The sequence below is a fragment of the Schistocerca cancellata genome, chromosome 3 (assembly GCF_023864275.1).
Source record: "Schistocerca cancellata isolate TAMUIC-IGC-003103 chromosome 3, iqSchCanc2.1, whole genome shotgun sequence".
NCBI classification, from domain to species: Eukaryota; Metazoa; Arthropoda; class Insecta; order Orthoptera; family Acrididae; genus Schistocerca; species Schistocerca cancellata.
Genome location: NC_064628.1, coordinates 266,474,969 through 266,499,366, shown reverse-complemented (window position 1 = coordinate 266,499,366; position 24,398 = coordinate 266,474,969). Strand labels below are relative to the sequence as shown.

At 36.9% G+C, this 24,398-nt stretch overlaps 1 protein-coding gene across 1 annotated transcript in view; it reads left to right on the top strand.

Moving 5' to 3' along the window:
* Positions 1 to 2,576: 2,576 nt before the first annotated feature.
* Positions 2,577 to 24,398, top strand: part of LOC126174922 (cytosolic carboxypeptidase Nna1-like) — a 551,652-nt gene continuing 529,830 nt past the window's right edge. Inside the window, exon 1 of the mRNA XM_049921363.1 lies at positions 2,577 to 2,637. Within this exon, the coding sequence (XP_049777320.1) occupies positions 2,577 to 2,637 (61 nt within the window). The remainder of the gene's footprint in view (positions 2,638 to 24,398) is intronic.

Below are 24,398 nucleotides of genomic sequence, written 5' to 3'. Positions count from 1 at the left end.
TCATATCTGTGTTCAAGACATCAGTAAGCAAATAGCTTGATACTGTAAACTTTTAAAGCAAAATGTGACACATGTGAAACAAAAAATAAGATTTTGTTCATAATTGTTGTTCAGCAGCTGCAGTGTGTATACCATTCCAGTCTGTTGGTTACTATTCGTTCCATATACTGTAGGCATTTCGTGATGTGGCAGAGTTTATTCTTCTAAAATGAAACATGCCTATCTCATTCAATGCTTTTTTGACATAGGATTGCTTATGATTTAAGCCTATACAGCATTGAACTTTTGACGGTGAGAGATTAATCTGGTCAAACCAGTAAAGTGAAATTAAAATTTTTTTGTGCAACTGATAACTGTTTTTTTATTTTGGTGAGAAAAAATAGATATAAACCAAATGTTTGAAAATATTAGCAGGCTTGTATGAAATTATAGCAAGTTAACATTTAGATATATTATTAATATTGCAGTTCCATCAGGGCACAATGTCCATGGAATTGATTGACACATGAGTCTTTGAGGAGGCCTTGATGAAACCAGCCCAGTCCCCTGGGAGTATTGTTATTACAAATTTGTTAATAATATAACAGCTTGGAAATTGCATGCCTGTAGGCAGTACATTTGTTAAGTATAATTCACCAGGCCTTGTCCAACAGTGTCCAATTAACTCTAGCACTTTTCTATATCACAAGGAGTATGTTTGTGGAGACTGTTGAGATTCTCTTTGGGCTTTCTAGATGATGAAAGCACGGTATATGCACAGTAAGAAAGAATTCTGTTAGCAACACGCACTGGACCATTTCCTAGAAACATTGCTTCTAGGAAATGATCCAGCGCGTGTTGCTTAGTCATTCTTAGCCCACTGCCTATGCTGTCTGAAATCTGGTGGTGTTGTATTGGAGAAGACATGAAGCCAGGTTGAAGCTGGGGAACTGGTGTGAATTTTATCATGCTAGTGAAAATTCTCTTTGCTTCATTTAGCTGGACATTAACATTGCTGATATGATGGCTTCTAACCCACACAGGAGCATAATATTTGGCAACAGAGCATGCAGTTGATTGTGCTGCAGTGTGTAAAGTGTGTTCTTGATCTCCCAGTGTGATGCAGTCAACTACTGATAATTTTATTTCTAATTTTATTTTTGTCTGGTTATTTCAAGATGTTTCCCAACTGCTCTAGAGTGGTCATGTATAGCGTCTGGATGTTTAGGATGTAAGTTGTAGTTTGTTTTATGTTGTTCAGAACAGATTGGTAACTTATTTTGGTTATCTTTGTTGGCATTCATTTCCCTTGTAATACTTACTGTTTTGAAGGAGAAGGAAGGAAACTGATACATTGCTCATTCAGCAACATTCAGAAAGTGACTAGCTGGTGGGCTCTAGTTTCGTTACTGCTTTTCATAATCTTTTGTCTCTGGCAACTCACTCAAAAGAATCCTCTTAAATTTTTTTCTTTATTTTCAACATGTTTGGTTTTCAGGATCATCAGTTTTCATGTCATGATTGCTCACTGATACTTTTGGACCAGCTTATCATAAATGTTGTCCTATAGACAGTAAAAAATTCAAATATGCTAAAGTTGTCACTTTACAAACCTATGCCATTTCGTATCAACATTCATTCTAAGTGTTAAAAATTGTTAAAAATTCACACTGAAAAATTATTTCATGCAGTTGAGAGACTGTTCATACAGTGCTTGCTGTAGTATATTTAAAAGTAGACTTATTCTGTCTCATTGTCTGAAATATGCAAAATGTGGATAAGTCAGGTGACCTTCAAATACATGCTCTTTTGAGTGTAGAAACTTAGAAAAGAACAATTAAAAGTAGGTTGTAAAAATGGGAATGTTCATTTTCCTTTTATTTTACTTTATTGCTTATCTTCTATGCTATTTCACTTTCCTTTCATAGAGGTCAAAATTACTCAGGAATGTTGCACCCTCTGAAATATAATAGAGTTTTAAATGTTCTAGTTTGTGAAAGTGTTGCACTTTTGACAATAATAACTGAATCAGAAATACTTCTAGGTTTTCCCACTACATTCCTATTATCATTTCTCTTTGTGTGGACTGCGTTAAAAATAATTTTTCAGTTGTTGAATCATATTGTAAATTATTCTTCTCCCTAGCATAATGATGTGTCATTGACTTCATATGATTTTGTGAGATGGTTGTTGAAATGATGATGGAAAAATGACACTCGTTCTTATTTATGATTTGAAAGTGAAGTACAATATTTCTTTATTATATTCACTTTTTTGTTTAACTTATTCTTTCATTTGAAATCTCTACTTCAGACTATGCATGGAGTAGTACCTGAGTCTAGTACTACCCTTTAAGATGAGGATACATATGGCACTGCATTTACTGTAAGCAGTCTTTCATTATTTTCTACATAAGCAGCTGCATGCAGCCACAGGTCAGTTGCCACAGCACTGTGAGCAATGATGTGTAGAACCCGACTCCCCTAGCAACAATGAGTCACACTTTTCAGCCAGGGAGGGGAAATGAGTGTGAGTGTGAGGTGGGGGAGTCGGAGGGCCCCACAGGCGGGCCCAGCTACTTCTCAGACTGTCAGACTATGGACTCAGGAGCTCTTGTTAAACAGCTGCAGGCAGCACTGTTCCCTATCTATTCGAAGGGTGAGTAAAACTGCTGCTGTCTTTCACATTTTGCAGTAGCTGGAAAAGCAAAATGTATCAGGGACAATGAGAATGTTTTTGTTTATTTTAAAATTACAAAATAAACTATTTTTAATTGTGACCTGTGGTAAGAATGCAGTTAAATGACTTGTGAAGTAGTGACTGGCAGATGTTCATTTTCCTTAATCACTCAGTTTGTATCTGTTCAATAAATATTTTGTAATATTCCTCTATCTTTGGTTACTTTACTTGTCAGACTACTATCTCTTGAGTTTATTATTTTCCCAAAAGAAATAAGTTTGCATGCAGTGAATTTAAATGCTGTTTAATGCCACTCTACCTTCTTACCTTTTGGCAGATTACTCTACCTTTTTATGTACTGACTGCTAAGAATATAGTTTTACTTAATATTTTATGATAACCAAAATACAGACATGCTTTTAAAAATTCATACTTTAATTACAGAAAATTTATTAACTCAGAGGTATTGTGTAAAAGTTTGTATGTGCTGTTTTAATGTTAATGGACATCTTTGTGTTTAAAGCAATGAAAAAACTGTTATTCACTTTTAATCTCAAGCGAAAAACCAAGTTTGAGTTTAATGTTAATGTTTCTCCTATCTAGTTGTGACTTAGGATGTTTGGACAGCATAATGCGAAATCAACCACTGTAATATGTACAAGACACAAGCTCTATCAATATTTGATTGTATTTACAAGAGCGATGAGAGGTAATTGTTAAGTTTTGTGTCTTAATGCTAAGTTAATATTTTTTTATTGGGGGGTGGGGGTTATTGAGTTGCCATTTGTGCTCCTAAATGTGTCTAAATCAATGCAGCAGTTAGCATTTTTTAAATCATTCATATTTGTAAATATATATCTTGCACCCATAATTGGAAATACTATAGCTATTTACACAAAACTTTTGAACAAAGTTATGTACTGTTCCTCTGTTATTTACATGCAGCAGCTTCAGTAAGTGGATGCATTTTCTTCTCTCGGAAAATGGTTTCATATTAGCATATAATGTAAATTTTATTGTGATATAATCCATTTATCTGAATCGTTTGTCAATAAGAAAGGGCTTTGAAACAGATTTATAGTCAGATTGCATGTGAAATGAAGGTACTCTCATAAAAAATAAATTCAGAGGGGAACCAAACTGTCAGTTGTCAGTATTGCTTCTGACATAAGAACACTGTGAAGGTAATTCTGATGAACCCATGTTTCTGGCTCATTTAATTTATTATGAATTTCTGTTGTATGATTGACTTTATTTTATGACCGGAAGTAGTTTCCATTGTTTAATGTCTTAAATGGCCTCTGTGTTGTCTAATCCAAGAATTACCTCAGTTACATGTGTTGTAATTTAGGCACATCTTAGAACTATGATAGGTAAAGAAAAAACTGTTCTTTTTTTTTTACAAAAACATGTGGACTTTGTTATGAACAATCCATTGTAGTTTGAGAGTGATAGAGGTGTTTACCAATATAGTACTAGAAGCAGAAATTATATGCATTTCTCTCTACTGAATCTAATTTTGGCACAGAAAGAAGTGCAATATACAGCTATAAAACTCTTGTGATAATCTACCCAAAGAAATAATATGTCTGACAGATACTAGATGTATTTTCAAATGTAGATTAAAGTTGTCTCTGAATTGTTAATTGTGGTTTATTAGTCTCATAATGTACATAATGTAAATAATTTTATTTAGGTACAGGAGACATGTCAAAATTGTGCTAAAATTTCACAATAAACGTTGAACAACCAATCTTAGTAACAGCATCATAACAGTAATAAAATTTGTTACATATATATAATTAATAAATCTTAAAACTAAGCACCCCCCTCCCTGCTGCTCAGATTATCATTTCATCCTTTATGATTATCCTACCATTTCTCCACAGAATCTGCTGTAGCCTTATTTTTTAGAATCTCTGTTTATGTGTGGGTAGCATAAAATTCTTTTTATTTCTCGTATTGTATGTATGGTTAAAATGATCTGCTTCAAATAATTTTTGGCTGCTGTGAAGGAAGAATACAATTTCATAAATGTATATGGAGGGAACGGTTCCGCTTTGTAGTTTGCAAAATTATGGCCGACAAAATTCTCTTTGCTGTGCAGTACACATATATCTGACAATTTTCTTCTGCAGCTTCTATATTCGTGGCACACTATTTGAACATCCCAGAAAATTGTGCCATACCTAATAACGAACTCAAAATAACAATGATGTGTTATTTTTCGTGTACTCATGTCAATAAAACTGCTTAATTAATTTGATGGGAAGTCAATATTTGTATTCCAGCTTAAGTTTGTGTCCTCATTTAGTCTAAGGAATTTGATCACATCACCTTCTTTCATAAGTTAATTGTTAAGTTATATTTTAAGTACCATTCATTTGGAATGCTTGGTTTTGATAGGTACCTTATGGCTTTTTTCAATATTCAGTTTCAACCTATTTGGCTGGAACTGTTTTTAGGATATGAAGTTCGCTCATGATACAACTCAGAATTTTTTCTGCATTGTAATCTTCAGTTAAAACCGAAGTATCATTTGTATTCAGAACTGATGGGGAATTTATATTTATGGATAAGTCATATACGTAGAATAGGAACAGGATTGGCCATAAAATGGGACATAGGTCATACCTTGCAACCCTGTACTCCATTTAGAATAATAATTCTTTGCAATTCATGTGATAATTACCCTTTGTTTTCTGTTATGCAGGTATGGTGTAAGCCATTTCAGAGCATTGCCCTTAATCCCACATTTATGTAATTTGTAGATAAGCAAGGCATGGTTTGCAGAATCAAAGGTTTTGTAAGATGACATGCCTGTAACTTTACTCCTCTGAGCCAATGCTTTCATATCTTCTCACTAAAGTTATCCAGTGCATCCAGAGTGATTTTTCCTTGCTGGAATCCAAATTGGTTACTCATAATGTACCATTTTTTACAATAAAATTTTGTATCTGGTTTGCGCTTACTTTCTCTAGCACTTTTGACAGGGTTGGAAGAATAGAAATAGGGTGATGGTTTCCCAAGTCTTCACTTGACCCATTCTTGAGCAGAGATGTGATTTCGGCATGCTTAAACATATCAGGAAAACATCCTTGTTCAAAAGATTGGTTGATAATTTGTGTTAAAGGATGTGCTATTATGTGGTACAGTGCTTTAATCACTTTATAACCTTTCCATTTCCTGTACAAATTTGCTTTCAGTAGCAGCGCCTCTGTCAAAATTGGCTGAAAAGTTGATGGGGAGCCAATATATTACTAATAATGAAGGCTACTCCAGAAATTTGCAGTTCAAACACTTTACTAGAATTTTAACACTGAATGAGCTACTGTTTATCACCAGTTTGTGTCTCCTTTACTTTAATTATGTGACAGATAAAACAAATAGCCACATACTACAGTCAGTTTATGTTCTATAATATGATTGTTCAAGTGCAATAACCTAATACTAATGCAAATATTCATAAAAATTCAAGTTTGGTGAACAAATAATTAGCACAGTCACTGTCTCTCAAATTTAATAGTCAGTATTAGCAAGAGAGTGATATGCATAGTAAGTAACACTTTTCTTAGCCTAGCTCTGTTGTCATAGTGAGTGATAATCATTATTGAAGTTTGACATAGTCCATGGGAATAATTACAAGTTAATAGTCAGTCATTAGGAAATAATGACTGAGTGACTGAATTAACTTCCAGACATGAAATTTACGAGGGTCATTCAATAATTAGAGAGACAATTTGGTCTGGAGAAAAAAACCATTTATTTTAAAAAAAACAATACTTTTTCTACTTTTCAACATAATCCCCTTAAACATTTATGCACTTGTTCCAATAGGTTACAAGCTTTTTTATTCCAGCTGCAAAGAACACTTTATCTTGATGTTTGAACCAATTTCCCACAAACTTTTTCACATCCTCGTTGTCTGGAACCTCTTCCCATGTAATGCCTCCTTCATTGCACCAAACAAATGGAAATCACTAGGTGCTAAATCGGGACTGTAAGGGGGATGAGGTAGTACTTTTCAGCCCATTTTGTTGATGGTTTCTCGGGTTACTTGAGCAATATGAGGATGTGCATTGTCTCGCTGGAGAATCACACCTCTCCTCTGAGGTCCATGATGTCTCTATCTCATGACTCGCTTCATCTTTTTTAAAAGCAAATCCGAGTAGTACTGGCTGTTCATTGTATGCTGCTCTTCGAGATAATCACAAAAAACTGAACCTTCAGCATCCCAAAACACCCTCAACATGACTTTTCGTGCTGATGCTCGGGTTTTGAATTTTTTCTTGACAGGTGAGGTGGTGTGCTTCCACTCCATGCTTTGTCTTTTTGATTCTGGCTCATAATTGTCAACCCAAGTTTTATCACAAGCTAAAATTTTGTTGAGGAAGTGCTCACCTTCTCTTTCATAACATTCGTTTAGCTATGTGCACACTCTCAACCTTGTTTCCTTGTGTAGCCACATCAACTCTGTCAGGACCCATCTTGCACAAGTTTTGCAGTTTTTCAGCATGTTACAGATGATGTTGTGAACTGTACCAGTACTAACTTGAACTTCATCAACTATCATTTCCATAGTCACATGGCAGTTGGCACGAATAATGTTATCAATTAGAGTTTCAAGTGAGGGAGCTGAAACTGCAACTGGTCAGCCAGAATGGTGTTCGTCAGTCATTGAGTCGCAGCCGTTTTTGAACTGCTCTATCCACTTGTAAAAATTTGGATGATTCATACAACCCTCACCATAAACTTTAGACATTATACAGTATACATTCATTGGTTTCTCGCCTTCAGAAAGTAAAAAATGAATAACAGAGCATTGTTCAACTAAAATGGATGTTTCAAGCGGACTCGCCATCTTGAAATATATTTTTGATATTATAAACAAAACAATGTTGATACATCAGCTGATCAGGGCTCATCCCAGTGATGCCAACTAAAAGCCATAAAAGTACTGAACTTGACCTACTAACAGTTTTTTCCCCAGACCAATTTGTCTCTTTAATTATTGAATGACTCTCGTAGATAGCTTGTGCCACATTTCTGACTTGTAATTTGTACTGTATCATATGCAGTATATTATTCTGTATTTTTGGACACAGATCTGGCTCATTTCATAACTCATTGCAAACTGAACTTCATCTGAACAAAAATGGCTTTCAACATAAATTGACAGTAATTAAAACTGAAGTTGTCTCTTTGATTTATGTTTATGAGTAGTTGAGGAGATTCATTTTAACATGGACTTTCAGATACAGTAATAATTTCTGTTGAATTATGCTGCATAGTTTGCCTAGATATGGAATTCTATTTCAGTAACGTCTCAAAAATGAGATCAACAGGAAGTGCAAAATGGCTCGGTGGGGATGGCTAGTGCACAAATGTAAGGGTGTAGAGGCATATATCACTAGGGGTAAGGTAGATACTGCCTACAGGAAAATTAAGGAGACCTTTGGAGAAAAGAGAACCACCTGTATGAATATCAAGAGCTCAGATGGAAAACCAGTTCTAAGCAAAGAAGGGAAAGCAGAAAGGTGGAGAAACATATAGAGGATTTATACAAGTGTAATGTACTTGAGGGCAATATTATGGAAATGGAAGAGGGTGTAGATGAAGATGAACTGGGAGATATGATATTACACGAAGAGTTGGACAGAGCACTGAAAGACCTAACTCAAAACAAGGCCACATGAGTAGACAACGTTCCATTGGAACTACTGATAGCCTTGGGAGAGCCAGCCATGACAAACACTTCCATCTGGTGAGCAAGATGTATGAGACAGGCGAAATACCTTCAGACTTCAAGAAGAATATAATAATTCAAACCCCAAAGAAAGCAGTTATTGACAGGTATGATAATTACTGAACTATCAGTTTAGTAAGTCATGGCTGCACAGTACTAACACAAATTCTTTACAGACGAATGGAAAAACTGGTAGAAGCCGACCTCAGAAAGGTTCAGTTTGAATTCCGTAGAAAGGAAGCAGTACTGACCGTGTGACTTATCTTAGGAGGTAGGTCAAGGAATGGCAACCCTACATTTCTATCATTTGTAGACTTAGAGAAAGCTTTTGACAATGTTGACTGGAATACTCTCTTTCAAATTCTGAAGGTAGTAGGGGTGAAATACAGGGAGCGAAAGGCTATTTACAATTTGTACAGACACCAGACGGCAGTTATACAAGTTGAGGGGCATGAAAGAGAAGCAGTGATTGGGAAGTGAGACAGGGTTGCAGCCTATTTCTGATGTTATTCAATCTGTGTATTGAGCAAGCAGTAAAGGAAACAAAAGAAAAATTTGGAATAGGAATTAAAATCCATGGAGAAGAACTAAAGACTTTGAGGTTTGCCGATGACATTGTAATTCTGTCAGAGGCAGCAAAGGACCTGTAAGAATGGAATGGATAGTGTCTTGAAAGGAGGATATAAGATGAACATCAAGAAAATCAAAACTAGTATAATGGAATGTCCACGGTAAATGGTAACAGCCAAAAAGTTGCAAGATAAAGATTTGTTGAAATCCTTGACCACAGTTTTGGTATATCTAAATATACCTTCACCAGAAGCAAAAATACACCTGAACAGGAAGACACCTTCATTAGCAAAAAACTTAGCAACATAACTGAGATAGTTTCAAACTCCTTGTTCTAACGTAATATAGTCTGGCTGAGCATAGCTAGTTTTCTTGTCTGTTGATGCTGATGGTTGAAGTAGAGAGGATATAAAATGTAGACTGGCAATGGCAAGGAAAGCGTTTCTGAAGAAGAGAAATTTGTTAACATCAAGTGTAGATTTAAGTGTCAGGATGTCTTTTCTGAAAGTGTTTGTATGGAGTGTAGCCCTGTATGGAAGTGAAACATGGACGATAAATAGTTTAGACAAGAAGAGAATAGCAGCTTTTGAAATGTGGTGCTACAGAAGACTGCTGAAGATTAGATGGGTAGATTACCTAAATAAGGAGGAGGTACTGAATAGAATTGGGGAGAAGAGAAATTTGTGGCACAACTTGACTAGAAGAATGGATCAGTTGATAGGACATGTTCTGAGGCATCAAGGGATCATCAATTTAGTATTGGAGGGCAATGCGGAGAGTAAAAATCATAGAGGGAGACCAAGAGATGAATACACTAAACAGATTCAGAAGGATGTAGGTTGCAGTAGGTACTTGGAAATGATGAAGCTTGCACAGGATCGAGTAGCATGGAGAGCTGCATCAAACCAGTCTCTGGGCTGAAGACCACAACAACAACAACAACAACAACAATGTTTTAACTATGGGTGTTAGTTACTCTGGAATTAAATGAGTGCAAGTGTCGCTAACATATTTTCATTATTAGCTGCCTAATACTTTATTTTTTCTATAAGTTTTTCATCTTCTTTATCAGGATGTCAGTAATGAGGTAATATGTTTACACATGAACAATGGTAATGAAATTCAAAATTATAGATTTTAGTAATTAGTACAGTTTTTAGGTGAACTAACTACTGTCTCATTCTATTCCTGATAACAAAAGGAATGTAATAGATAATGAAGCCCTGAGTCAGTATTTGAGAGTTTTAGGTTCTGTGCACATGTTATATTAATGACAAAATTGAAGATGTCTCAGAATTTACGCATACACACAAAATTAATAACAGTAGTAATAAAATAATAATAATAACAATAATAATAGTTTGGGGATGGAGGAAGAGAAAATGGAACAGCTTGAAGGAATCCACCTGCTTTGTTCCAAATTCAGCATGTATCCCATTCCATCCAACAGAATTATTACTTTTTGATGATATAACATTTTCCACGTCCTTTATTGAGTGTTTTTGAAAATCTGTTACATACTCAGCTTCTGGATTGTGTCCAACGGGATTTACTTCACTCTCGTACCCTACTATGTCAACATCTGACCTAGCCATATTTTTGAGGAATCTAATTAAATACTTTGATATTGGAGTTGGGTTTATAGTAAGGCAATCACCTACATTAATCATAGATATTTCATGGCTACTAACTCCAATGCTGAATTGTGATTTGGCAGCAGACAGTACAGTCTTTGTCTTACTTTTAGGTTGTAAAATCAACTTATAGTTTGGCATTTTTGTGGCTGTCTTCACACCTTTTTTAAAAAAATTATAATATCTAACATACTCAGTAAAATGACAGTTTTATCATATTTCAGTTAGTTGTGGAGTTGCCTCTTCCTGACACTAGAAATTTGCATACCTTGTGTCATCCACTTACATTTACCAGTCATTTGTTTACACGTGTTTTTAACTGGAAAACATTCATTAAACATCTCGAGAAAGCTACTTGAAAATTCTCAAAGTTACTACTACTTGAAATACAGCAGTCAAAAGGCCATTCAATATCACTTTACTGAATTGTTTTCATCAGAATTCCTTTTATACAGCTTCCATAACTTGAAATCATGCTGTTTATTCTTGCTAGTTCAGTGGATAATCCAGAAGGGGTCAGAGATTCCTAAATCTAAGCAAAATTTGTAAATATCTTCAAACACAAAATGTGTTAAAATATTATCAGTGCAGTTCGCTGACACTATATTTATTGTAGTGGCTTGCATGAAGTATACATTGAAGCTAAAGTTATTTATTATGTCAGTGTTGTTTATGTGTCATTACTTTCAGCTATGGTATTAATATTACAGTCATCAGATATTAAAATGTTTTTCCTTTTTTAATTATTGAGGTATTAAGCAGGCTCTGAAATTTGGTGAGAAAAGCTTCAGTTGTAGCTGTCTCTGATACTCTGTAAATAGAAACTACTATGACCTTTAGGTCCCGTAACTCTCAAATATACACTATTCATTCAAATAATTAAAATAATTTCTATTTTATTCACCTTTACAATTCCTTGTTTATCACAGAGGAATACTTGAATATAAATTAGAATAATGATTTCTGTTCAAATATTTCTCTGTGGTATAGAAGCAATTGTTAAGGAGAATAAAATATGAAATAGGAAATTATTTTAATTATTTGAATGAAGAGTGTATATTTATATGTTACATGTTATTATTATTGAGATTGAGTAACAATTGGAAATAACAAAAATACCTTTATTTTATGTTTCGTATTATTATTATTTAGATATGTTCATTAACAATATTTTGCAAAGTAGTCATAACATTCTGCCTTGTAAAATTGTAGTTTTGCTTCCTGCAATTGTGAAAATTTGAGTGTATTTGGCTAAAGCACAAGAGGAATTAGCAGAATTGTGAGCTTCAGTTTGCGGTAGTAACATTAGGGCTATGTCATAAAGCCTCCCAAATCAGTGATAAAACCTAGGAAGTGCTACAAATCTGATAGCTTCAGTCTACCTAACTCTAATAGCTTCAGTGCTTACTTAATAGCACACAGAAGCATACATGCATCCCAACAAGTTTATTAGCAGCCTAACAATACAGAACATAAAAATGTAGGGTGAGGCTGAAAATGTTAATAATACCAAGAAGGTATTTTTGTTGGATATAATTCATATTAAATGGATGTTATGTAATGAAAGTTTTAAAGTAGGAGTGCAGGCAACAGTTTAGAATAGAATACAATAGAATAGATTTATTCACCTTTGTGGATTTTCTGTTTAATTGCTGTTGTCAAATTTTACAGATTATATATTTTCCACGTCTACATTAGACTTTACACATTACATAAATATATTTACAATAATCAGTTAACACAGTTACATAATACATTATGTTTGCACACTATATATTAAACATTACATCTGATTTTATATATTGATATATTTAACTATGTGTATTGCACAGTACTGCATTTTGTTATTGTAAATAGCTTATCATAATAAAGTATACTTTCATGACAGTCTTTCACTGTGTGATATTCTTAACTTTTAATCCATTTTTCAGTTTTACTTTGAAATTTACTCTCATGCACTGTATGACCAGTTTTTAGGACTATGTTAAAAAAGCACGATGCCAAGATGTTTATAATGGTCATGAATCTTTGCTAAATGGTATATGGCATGGCAGTTGTATGTAAATTTATTGTGTTATGTTGATGTACTGAGCTTATTAGATTAAATAGATTTATATTTTCCTTAAAATAGATCAGGCTACTGCAAATATTTATACTTGGTACTGTCATCATATTAAATTCCTTAAAGTAATTTCTACAAGATTCTGATGGTGCATGTAACATCCTTTTTCTACCATTTAAATATTATTTTTGCATCACTGGAATTTTTCTGTGATAAAATTTTATATGTCAGATGTGAATGGAAGAAGGTAAAGTATACATATAATAAGAACATTTTGCTGATGCAACTTCTCAATTTGTGCAATAGAGTAGAGTCTGTTACATAGTTTGTATGTATGAGTATGTTATGCAAGTCTTTAGTCAATATGAAAACTAAGAAGTTTTGCTGAAGTATTGTCCTGTTTCAGTGCATTTCAATAGAACAATATTCTTCAGTTTTTGTATAATTTGCCTTAAATCATGTGCTGCATATGTCTTTTGTTGTTGCTACATTAAGCTGTAGACAATCCAGGTTGCTCTCCTGTACAACTAGTGTAGCACTATCTACATAGAGCACAGTTTCACAAGGCAATACTAAGGACAGATGATTTATATATATAATAAATAAAATAGTGTTGAAGAACTGAGCCGTGAGATACTTCTGTTAAGGCTGGTAGACAATCTGAGTTTTGATTCTCTGAACACATAAGCTGCTGCCTGTCACTGAGGTAGGACTGCATAAAGTCAAGAGCATTCTCTCTTTTTCCATACTAATATAACTTTTTAGTCAGTATTTCAAATCAGAGTGTCTCAAAGGCTATACTTACATCAAGTAGTGTGGCATAAATAATTGTTATATACTTTCACCGTAATGCTTTCAGCTGCTTTAACAGTAGAGTTGCCAGGCTTGAATCCCTATTGTGCCGAACAGAGTTATTTATTGCATTGAACATCCTGGACAATCTTTTGTTGCATACAGTACTTGATTATCTTTGCTATTACTGGGATAAATGAGATGGATGAGTAATTGTCTGGTGGTGCTTTGTTGATTATTTGTATTATTACCAATAGTTGACAGTAGTGCTTCAGCTTTGCTCAAATCTTTCTCTAACTTGATGGCTGAGAAGGGTTTGCCAAAAAGTGTGTTTAATATATCTGGTTGCTTCAGAAAAGCACTGGCTTTCATTTCAGAGTTTATTTCTGTTTTATTGACCTCCCATCCAAGCTTACATTTGTTTTGTGCATTAAGAATGTGTTCACCATTTACTTTACATTTAAGTAACTGGATTTCTGATTTATAATGCCCTTTTGCTGAGTGCATTTGGCTGAATTTGTTACCATTTTTATACTAGCTGCATAGTCTTTTGGGTTTAATAGGATGCTCTGCTTGCAATGATACTAGTGATATGAAGAACAGATTTCATTAGAATCTTTAACAATTTGGCTGCAGACTTGTTTGCTTTCATATCCTGCAGGATTAATTTATTCCAGTTTATTAAGTTTAATTTGCCTTTTAAATGGTTTAACTTGTGACCATTAATGGTTCAAATCAGACTTCCATTTTCAGTGGAACAGCTATGTATTTTATTATTTAAGGGATCTCAGATGACTGAGGATGACATGGCTGATGGTGAACTATATTTAGCATTATCTATTTCTTGCCTCTACAGTTCATATGGAGGCAATGTGTTTAATGGTGTTCCCAGTTTAGGCCAATTGCATCTATAAATGTTACATTTTTATATTTTCTACAGATTCTTTCCAGATAACTCTCAGATTCTGTAATTTCTGTGGTTATACAGGGCCATCAAGGAAGATCATATCATTTGCATTCACTATGATCTGTTGCATTGGTACAATACAAATCACAAAGGTTTAAAAATAAATAAATAAAAATAAAAATAAAAAAAAGATTCCCTACTGCCATGGTCCTGTTCTTATGTAAATGTCATTTTCTCCCCCAAAAAGCACCAAATAGTTTTCAGTCTGCATTACCACTGACTTCTAAGCAATATTTTTTTTAAATAACACCAAGAGGACCACCAGCATATGTAAAACTGATGAGAAAAGAAATTTGTGACACAAATTTTGTGCTCTTTCTGGGAGTAGTTTTGGTAGATTTCTTTCTGCACCTATTGGACTTTTATTCTGAGTACCTTTTGTAGTTATAGATTTGTTACTAGGCTACATTTCATTTGTCTGTGGGTTTCAATGAATGATTTGGTGGTAGAAACAATTCCATGTTGGCATTAATCAGTGGTCATCAAACATTTTTGTTCAAGAATTAATATTGACATTATGGGGTGGCATCTCAGGTTGCATATGCAATCATCTTATTATTAATTGGTAATCTGCATAAATTAGTATGGTGTTGTTATGACCGTTGGTCCAAAGACTGATGTGATGCTGCTTGCCGTGCTACTCTAGCCTGTGCAAGCCTCTTCACCTCCAAATAACTGCTACAACCTACATCCTTATGAATCTGCTTACAGTATTCATCTCTTGGTCTCCCTGTATGATTTTTAATTGTCTCCCCCCCCCCTCCCCCACACACCTCACTCCAGTACTAAATTCGAGATCCCTTAATGACTCAGCATGTGTCCTATCAACTGATCCCTTCTTCTTGTCAGGTTGTGCCACAAATTTCTTTTCTCATTATTTCTATTCATTCAGCATTCTTCTGTAGCACCACACTACAAAAGCCTCTATTCTCTACTTGTCTAAACTGTTTCTCATCCACGTTTCACTTCCATGTGTGGCTACACTGCAGACAAATGCCTTTACAAAAGACGTCCTACCACTTAAATCTACATTCCTGGAAATTGAAATAAGAACACCGTGAATTCATTGTCCCAGGAAGGGGAAACTTTATTGACACATTCCTGGGGTCAGATACATCACATGATCACACTGACAGAACCACAGGCACATAGACACAGGCAACAGAGCATGCACAATGTCGGCACTAGTACAGTGTATATCCACCTTTCGCAGCAATGCAGGCTGCTATTCTCCCATGGAGACGATCGTAGAGATGCTGGATGTAGTCCTGTGGAACGGCTTGCCATGCCATTTCCACCTGGCGCCTCAGTTGGACCAGCGTTCGTGCTGGACGTGCAGACCGCGTGAGATGACGCTTCATCCAGTCCCAAACATGCTCAATGGGGGACAGATCCGGAGATCTTGCTGGCCAGGGTAGTTGACTTACACCTTCTAGAGCACGTTGGGTGGCACGGGATACATGCGGACGTGCATTGTCCTGTTGGAACAGCAAGTTCCCTTGCCGGTCTAGGAATGGTAGAACGATGGGTTCGATGACGGTTTGGATGTACCGTGCACTATTCAGTGTCCCCTCGACGATCACCAGTGGTGTACGGCCAGTGTAAGAGATCGCTCCCCACACCATGATGCCGGGTGTTGGCCCTGTGTGCCTCGGTCGTATGCAGTCCTGATTGTGGCGCTCACCTGCACGGCTCCAAACACGCATACGACCATCATTGGCACCAAGGCAGAAGCGACTCTCATCGCTGAAGACGACACGTCTCCATTCGTCCCTTCATTCACGCCTGTCGCGACACCACTGGAGGCGGGCTGCACGATGTTGGGGCGTGAGCAGAAGACGGCCTAACGGTGTGCGGGACCGTAGCCCAGCTTCATGGAGACGGTTGCGAATGGTCCTCGCCGATACCCCAGGAGCAACAGTGTCCCTAATTTGCTGGGAAGTGGCGGTGCGGTCCCCTACGGCACTGCGTAGGATCCTAAGGTTTTGGCGTGCATCCGTGCGTCACTGCGGTCCGGTCCCAGGTCGACGGGCACGTGCACCTTCTGCCGACCACTGGCGACAACATCGATGTACTGTGGAGACGTCACGCCTCACGTGTTGAGCAATTCGGCGGTACGTCCACCCGGCCTCCCGCATGCCCACTATACGCCCTCGCTCAAAGTCCGTCAACTGCACATACGGTTCACGTCCACGCTGTCGCGGCATGCTACCAGTGTTAAAGACTGCGATGGAGCACTGACGGGATACCAATTCGATTCTACATAGAGTACGCGAAAGAACTTGCCCCCCTTCTAACAGCCGTGTACCGCAAGTCTCTAGAGGAACGGAAGGTTCCAAATGATTGGAAAAGAGCACAGGTAGTCCCAGTCTTCAAGAAGGGTCGTCGAGCAGATGCGCAAAACTATAGACCTATATCTCTGACGTCGATCTGTTGTAGAATTTTAGAACATGTTTTTTGCTCGAATATCATGTCGTTTTTGGAAACTCAGAATCTACTATGTAGGAATCAACATGGATTCCGGAAACAGCGATCATGTGAGACCCAACTCGCTTTATTTGTTCATGAGACCCAGAAAATATTAGATACAGGCTCCCAGGTAGATGCTATTTTTCTTGACTTCCGGAAGGCCTTCGATACAGTTCCGCACTGTCGCCTGATAAACAAAGTAAGAGCCTACGGAATATCAGACCAGCTGTGTGGGTGGATTGAAGAGTTTTTAGCAAACAGAACGCAGCATGTTGTTATCAACAGAGAGACATCTACAGACGTTAAAGTAACCTCTGGTGTGCCACAGGGGAGTGTTATGGGACCATTGCTTTTCACAATATATATAAATGACCTAGTAGATAGTGTCGGAAGTTCCATGCGGCTTTTCGCGGATGATGCTGTAGTATACAGAGAAGTTGCAGCATTAGAAAATTGTAGCGAAATGCAGGAAGATCTGCAGCGGATAGGCACTTGGTGCAGGGAGTGGCAACTAACCCTTAACATAGACAAATGTAATGTATTGCGAATACATAGAAAGAAGGATCCTGTATTGTATGATTATATGATAGCGGAACAAACACTGGTAGCAGTTACTTCTGTAAAATATCTGGGAGTATGCGTGCGGAACGATTTGAAGTGGAATGATCATATAAAATTAATTGTTGGTAAGGCGGGTACCAGGTTGAGATTCATTGGGAGAGTCCTTAGAAAATGTAGTCCATCAACAAAGGAGGTGGCTTACAAAACACTCGTTCGACCTATACTTGAGTATTGCTCATCAGTGTGGGATCCGTACCAGATCGGGTTGACGGAGGAGATAGAGAAGATTCAAAGAAGAGCGGCGCGTTTCATCACAGGGTTATTTGGTAACCGTGATAGCGTTACGGAGATGTTTAACAAACTCAAGTGGCGGACTCTGCAAGAGAGGCGCTCTGCTTCGCGGTGTAGCTTGCTCGCCAGGTTTCGAGAGGGTGCGTTTCTGGATGAGGTATCGAATATATTGCTTCCCCCTACTTATACCTCCCGAGGAGATCACGAATGTAAAATTAGAGAGATTAGAGCGCGCACAGAGGCTTTCAGACAGTCGTTCTTCCCGCGAACCATACGCGACTGGAACAGGAAAGGGAGGTAATGACAGTGGCACGTAAAGTGCCCTCCGCCACACACCGTTGGGTGGCTTGCGGAGTATAAATGTAGATGTAGATGTAGATGTAGATGGAGCTCCATATGCCACGGCAAACTGGCTGACACTGACGGCGGCGGTGCACAAATGCTGCGCAGCTAGCGCCATTCGACGGCCAACACCGCGGTTCCTGGTGTGTCCGCTGTGCCGTGCGAGTGATCATTGCTTGTACAGCCCTCTCGCAGTGTCCGGAGCAAGTATGGTGGGTCTGACACACCGGTGTCAATGTGTTCTTTTTTCCATTTCCAGGAGTGTATATTCTATGTTAACAAATTTTTCTTCTTCAGAAACACTTTTTTATGTTGGCCATCACCAGTTATTTTACTGCCCAAATAGCAATACTCATCAACTACTTTGAGTGTCTCATTTTCTAATCTAATTCCTTCAGAACTGTGTGATATAATTTGATTGTATTCCATTATCCTTGTCATGCTTTTATTGATGGTCATCTTATATCCTCCTTCCAAGACACTGTCTGTTCAATTTAACTGCTCTTCCAAGTCCTTTACTGTCTCTGACAGGATTACAATGTCATCAGCAAACCTCAGAGCTTTTATTTCTTCTCCCTGAACTTTAATTTCTACCCCAAGTTTTTCTTTGGTTTCCTTTACTGCTTGCTCAGTGTACAGACTGAATAGCATCGGGGATAGGAATCCCAGTTCTTCTCATGTCCTGCCTGTTGTATCCTCATTAATATGTGAAATTGTTGCTTTGATGTGAGCTCACAGTTCATGCACATCCCTCAGTACGGTCTGGTAGACAGCAGCTTTCTTTAAATCCCAAAGTAAACAGCCTGATGAGGTTATGTCTGGATGCTTTGGGGACCAGGAAATAGGGCCTCCTCTGCTAATCCAGCATCCTGGAAATATAATGTCCAAAGCCTTCCTAATGGTGGAGGTCGAGTGAGGAGTGAGGAGGGGCACTGTCCTGCTGTAGCATTATATTGAGGTGAAGTTCCTCAATGTGTGGAAGTGCAAACTGTTCCAACATATTCAGATAAACCTTTGCAAAAAAAAAATCAATTCCCCAACACAGTCATGAAGCAGATCACACCATAGCTTTACCATGTTAAAGTAGGGGTTCTCAGAGCAATGGATGCTCTTATTGTGTCTGTTTACCTTCTGGGACACATGAAAGCAAGCTTCATTCATGAATATCACATTTTTCAGACAGTCTGGGTCACCATCAATGTGACTTAGAATCTCAATTGCAAAGCATTGTGCTTTGACCTATCATCAGATTGAAGCACATGCAGCAGCTGCACTTTGTGGGCATGAAGCTTGTGCCTCTTGTGGAGCACCGTGTACACCATGGTTGGTGGTTACTGCAACTGTTGAGACATTTGACGTATTGATTTGGTTGGGCCCCAGATAAATTCCTGTTGCAACTGTTCTACATCCGTATCACTCATGCTCAGATGCCTGGAACTCGTCCTCTTCTCCTAATGGCACTTCTGGATTCCTCATGTACCACTGTCAGATGGTTGGATGTGACAATAGTGTGCTTCTGTAAGGTGTCCAGAAGATCTGTTGCATCTGGGTATCAGATTTGCCCTCTGTCAACCATTACACAGACCGTGCTATGAGCTGGGGGTGACCATTTTCATCAATAACTAACATGAAAAAGAAACAACAAAAAATAAAACAAAGCAGAAAATCAGTTTAGGTGAATGTGAACATAGTGCCAAAACCACATCTTTTTACCTATCCCCATGTCTGAAATAAGCTTGATCAAGATTATAAGGATAATTTTAGAATACCATAGTGTCCTATGAGCCTTCAGTAGCCTAGCTATATTAAAAGTATGATAAGTTAGTGCTGGACCGTAAGTGCTGATGTGCTTATTGTTAAAAGTCGGCACCATTCACATTTCTTCACATTGACTTCCCTGTTCCAGACTATCTCTGCCATCGGCAACCCCAGGGTTGTCATATTACAATTATTCATTCTCTGTGTATCTGACTGCATTGCCTTTGCTTAAAATATTGCTGTCTCTGTATTTTTGTCTGTTTCTGAGCATAAAAACTAGACTCTATTAACTTTAGTTACCATTTGCTGGACTGAGACTCGAATTCGGTCTAGCACATAGTTTTAAACTGCCAGGAAGTTTTATTTCAGTGTACACTCCACTACAGAGTGAAAATTTCATTCTGGAAACATCCCCCAAGCTGCGGCTAAGCCATGTCTTCACATTATCCTTTCTTCCAGGAGTGCTAGGTAGGAGACGAGATACTGGCAGAATTGAACCTTTGAGGATGGGGCATGAGTCATGTTTGAATAGCTCAGTTGGCAGGACACTTGTCTGCGAAAGGCAAAGGTCCTGAGTTCGAATCTCAATCTGACACATAATTTTAAGTTTCATATCATCACTCTACTACGGAGTGAAAATTTCATTCTGCATCAGACAAATTGCAGACAATTTGCCTTAAACCTGTGTAAAGATTGTCTTACTCTTTGAGCAGTATGATAAACCTTCGGTGAACTGTTTTGTGGAAGATGATTATGCAGAATTTAGAAAATTGTTCTGGAGAGAAGAGTGTACACAAGCACCATAATGCTTTCCATGTGAACACTTCTGGTAGGTGGCTATTTGCACAGCTAATTACCAGATGCATCCAGTCTGCTCAAAGCACTTATGCCAGTGATTTTTAATGTGTTCCCAGTATAGTGTAAAATCATCTGAAAGACAGATGTGCAAAGTAAATTTAGTTGCAGTTGAAAAAATAGTTAATGAAACAAAACTCTACAAACTGAACACTAGAAGCCTCATTAATAAAAAGAGGTGAACTTCTAATACCTATGCAAGAAACTGAAAAGGCAAATGGAAGGTAACAGATGTGTTGAGCTTATTAGGACTTCACATGGGAATCACCGAAATTGAATAGATGCATCTTGCTGGATGCAAGCTAATATCACACTACTGCAGAACCAGTAAAGAAAGGGAGAAGGGCTTTGTGCAAAAAATTAGGTAAAGTTCCTGGTCATTCAGGTTAGTGAATATTGTGCTTATCAGCTCTTTAAATGCTGGATCACAAATTTGACCAGGAAACACAAAAGATAGTTTGACAATTTACCAGCAGTAAATACTTTAACATTTTAAAGTCAGCTAGAGACAGTTTTAGTAACATTATGCAGGATTAACAGGTGAGTAATTGTTTGTGAAGGCTTCAATGTTGAATTTAAGCCAGTATTACTGATCCAGGACACCTAGAGATATCAAATGACCAGGTTTGGATTATTTTCCACAGTAAAATACCATACGAGTTGTTTACAAATTGTTTTACACCCATCTTGCTTCAGTGAGATATATGTAAAAATAATAGTTAATGGTCTATGTGCCTGCTGTGATCAAATATAATATGTACATCAGTTGTATTCAGAGTGTAGAAGAAAGGTCTTGTATCACAAAATGATACAAAAAAGACTTGGTCACTGTGTTTAGAGACATGTCTTGGCACAATTTGGAAAGAGCACAATTTCAGTCTTTGTTTCCCCTAAAAGCAACAAGGTTATTAAAACATTTAGTGGGAGAAAGGTGAGGGATGGATAACTCTAGTGCTAGATAGAGAGAGCTCCACTTAATGTAAGTCAAGAGCTGAAACTGTATTATGATCAGCATCATAAAATCATCAAGGATATTATTAAAAAAGTAAAATACCTGCACTGTCTTCAAAAAATAACACACTCCAATATAAAAAGAAAAAGAATTGTTAAACAAGAAATAAACAAATGTAGTAATCCAAACGAAAATGACTTTCCAGAAAACAGTTCTGACCAGCAAATTCAGTGAGTGTTTCGCACAGTGCCAGCAAACAATGAACCCAACAATACACAAAATAAAACAGATGCATTAGATTTACTTTGACACACACTGCATACAACATCAACAAACATTTCTTTTTAAAAAAAAGGAGACTACAAAGTGTATCAGCTCAATAAAAAGTAGTAATTGTGTTGATTATGACATTGTTTCTACCAGACTATAAAAATCTTGTGCTGATTTGGTTGCACTGCCATTAATTTATCTTACTAAGTAATCAGTAACTCACTGCATACTTCCTGATGGCCATAAATATGATGCAGTACTCCCATTTTAAGCAAACATGCCCAATTACTTACTCATTTCACTCCTCCAATCTTTTTAAGTGACCTGTGGTAGAATAATGACTTGCTTTTTCTGAACAGGACTTGTTGACTGCATATCAGTTTGGCGTTAATGGAACCCATTGACACATTATGACATAAGACATAATACCAATATCAGTATGGGAGAATAAAATATGTTGTCTCCCTTAAGGATCGGTGCTGGACCCACTCCTGTTCTTAACAGACAGAAATAATCTTCCTATAATTTTAAAGAATGGTTTAAAACTGTAATTGTTATTGATGACAAAAGCAAACTAGTGTTTGGTCCACACTCAGTGGTATTAGACATGCCTGAGATGATAGCTGAACAGGCTCACCCATGGTTCGCAGTAAGTAGTTTAAGCCTTTATTTGCCACACAAAGAAATGTTGTAAAGAAAAAAAAATATTAAATTAGATGTATATGGTCAAGTTAACAATTTTAAATGCATTTCTTTTCAAAACTTCCTATGTTGCCTTCAAGTATCAGTGCTGACAAAAGCAATTGGCACTGCACTATAAATACTACGGTGTTGTTCCTGTGGCTGAAAATTGGTTGAATTTTATACTATTTCATGTGAAGTGTCTTAAAACAATCACTTTTTATTTCAAAGCACAGTCCAATATTGCAGTTTCCGTATTTTACAGTCGAATACCCCTGAGGACAATGCCAATGTCTTTCCTTTTGGCCCATACTCTGGCCAGTGACCGAAACTCTCATACTGTACATCATGCACTGACACAAGAGCTTCTGTTTTCTTCTTCTTCTGGACTTGCTGTCCATCCAGTAGTAAAAGTCAGTCTTCCTCTTCTCAGAAAAGATATGCCCATTTGCAATGCCCCAAGTAAGAATTCGTCAACACATTTGTATAACAATTCACCTTCAAGATTCCAGAAATAGAAAAGAATGTCTGTTACAAGTTTTTTTTGTTAATAATGATGTGTTATGCATGGTGACTGCATCTTCAGGTGTGAAACATAGCATTATTAACAAAACACTTGCTTATATAGACTGTTATCTATTTTTGGAACATTGAACCACTGTTGCAGCATGAGGCCAAAATGGAGTGGAGTAATGTGTTCACCTTCAAGACTTTCTCTTTCCTTTTATAAGCCATTTGCTTGCACAAGGAAAATGCATCGTCACAAAATTGGAAGGAACAGACACACTGGTAACTGATGCATGCATAACCTTGCACAGTGCCTGCTAAGCATGCACACTATTCAGAAAATTTTCATTAAAGACAACAGAATATCATTGTGTATCAGAGCTTAAACGTTGCTTGCAAGTACCACTGATCTTCCAAGGACCAAACTCTCAACATTTTTCTAAACAATTTGCAAATATAATGCTGCTTGAGAGCAACTTCGCCAAATAAAGGGTTATGTCTGAATCTCACAAAGATTTATTTTATACAGTTTCAAGCAAACAAAATGATCTGCTGGCTGTGAAGCAGACATTCATTGTGACACACTAAGTGAAACACTATATGTAAATTTTCTTTGTGTCCACCTGAAGTTAAAATGGAATCAATAAGTTGATAAATTAATCAATAAGCTCAATTCAGAATATTTTTCTGTTTGAAATATCTCTCATTCTGTACTCCTGAACACAAATATGTTAGATTATTTTTTATGTTTTTGTCCCTGTTGTCTTACAGAATTATCTCCTGAGGTAATGACCTTAAAGCAAATAAAGTGCTTATTCATTATACTTGAGCAGTACAAATATTGTGTGAAGTAGGTAATAACACATCTTGTAGAGCCATTGATTTGATTTGATTTTGATTTGATTTGATTTATTATTGGTCCTGTAGATCATACAATTTGTACAGCAAAGCACATCATGATATAGGACAAGTCAATTTGAGAAATTATGTTAAGATGGTATATGACGAGAGATGACAGTAGTGGCACATAACTCATATAGCAGAATACATTTAGGATACATAGACAAAATATAAAAAAGGTGGTGTGTGATGAGAGATGACGGTCATGCATGCTGCACATAGCAGAATACATATAAGAGATACAGACAGATTATGAGTAATAAACAATAATTAAATTATCTTACTAAGTAGAATATACAGCTTATTACAAGTAATTAAAATATTGTGGTACATAGTTCACATAGCAGAATACATATATGAGATACAGACAGAATACAGATAAG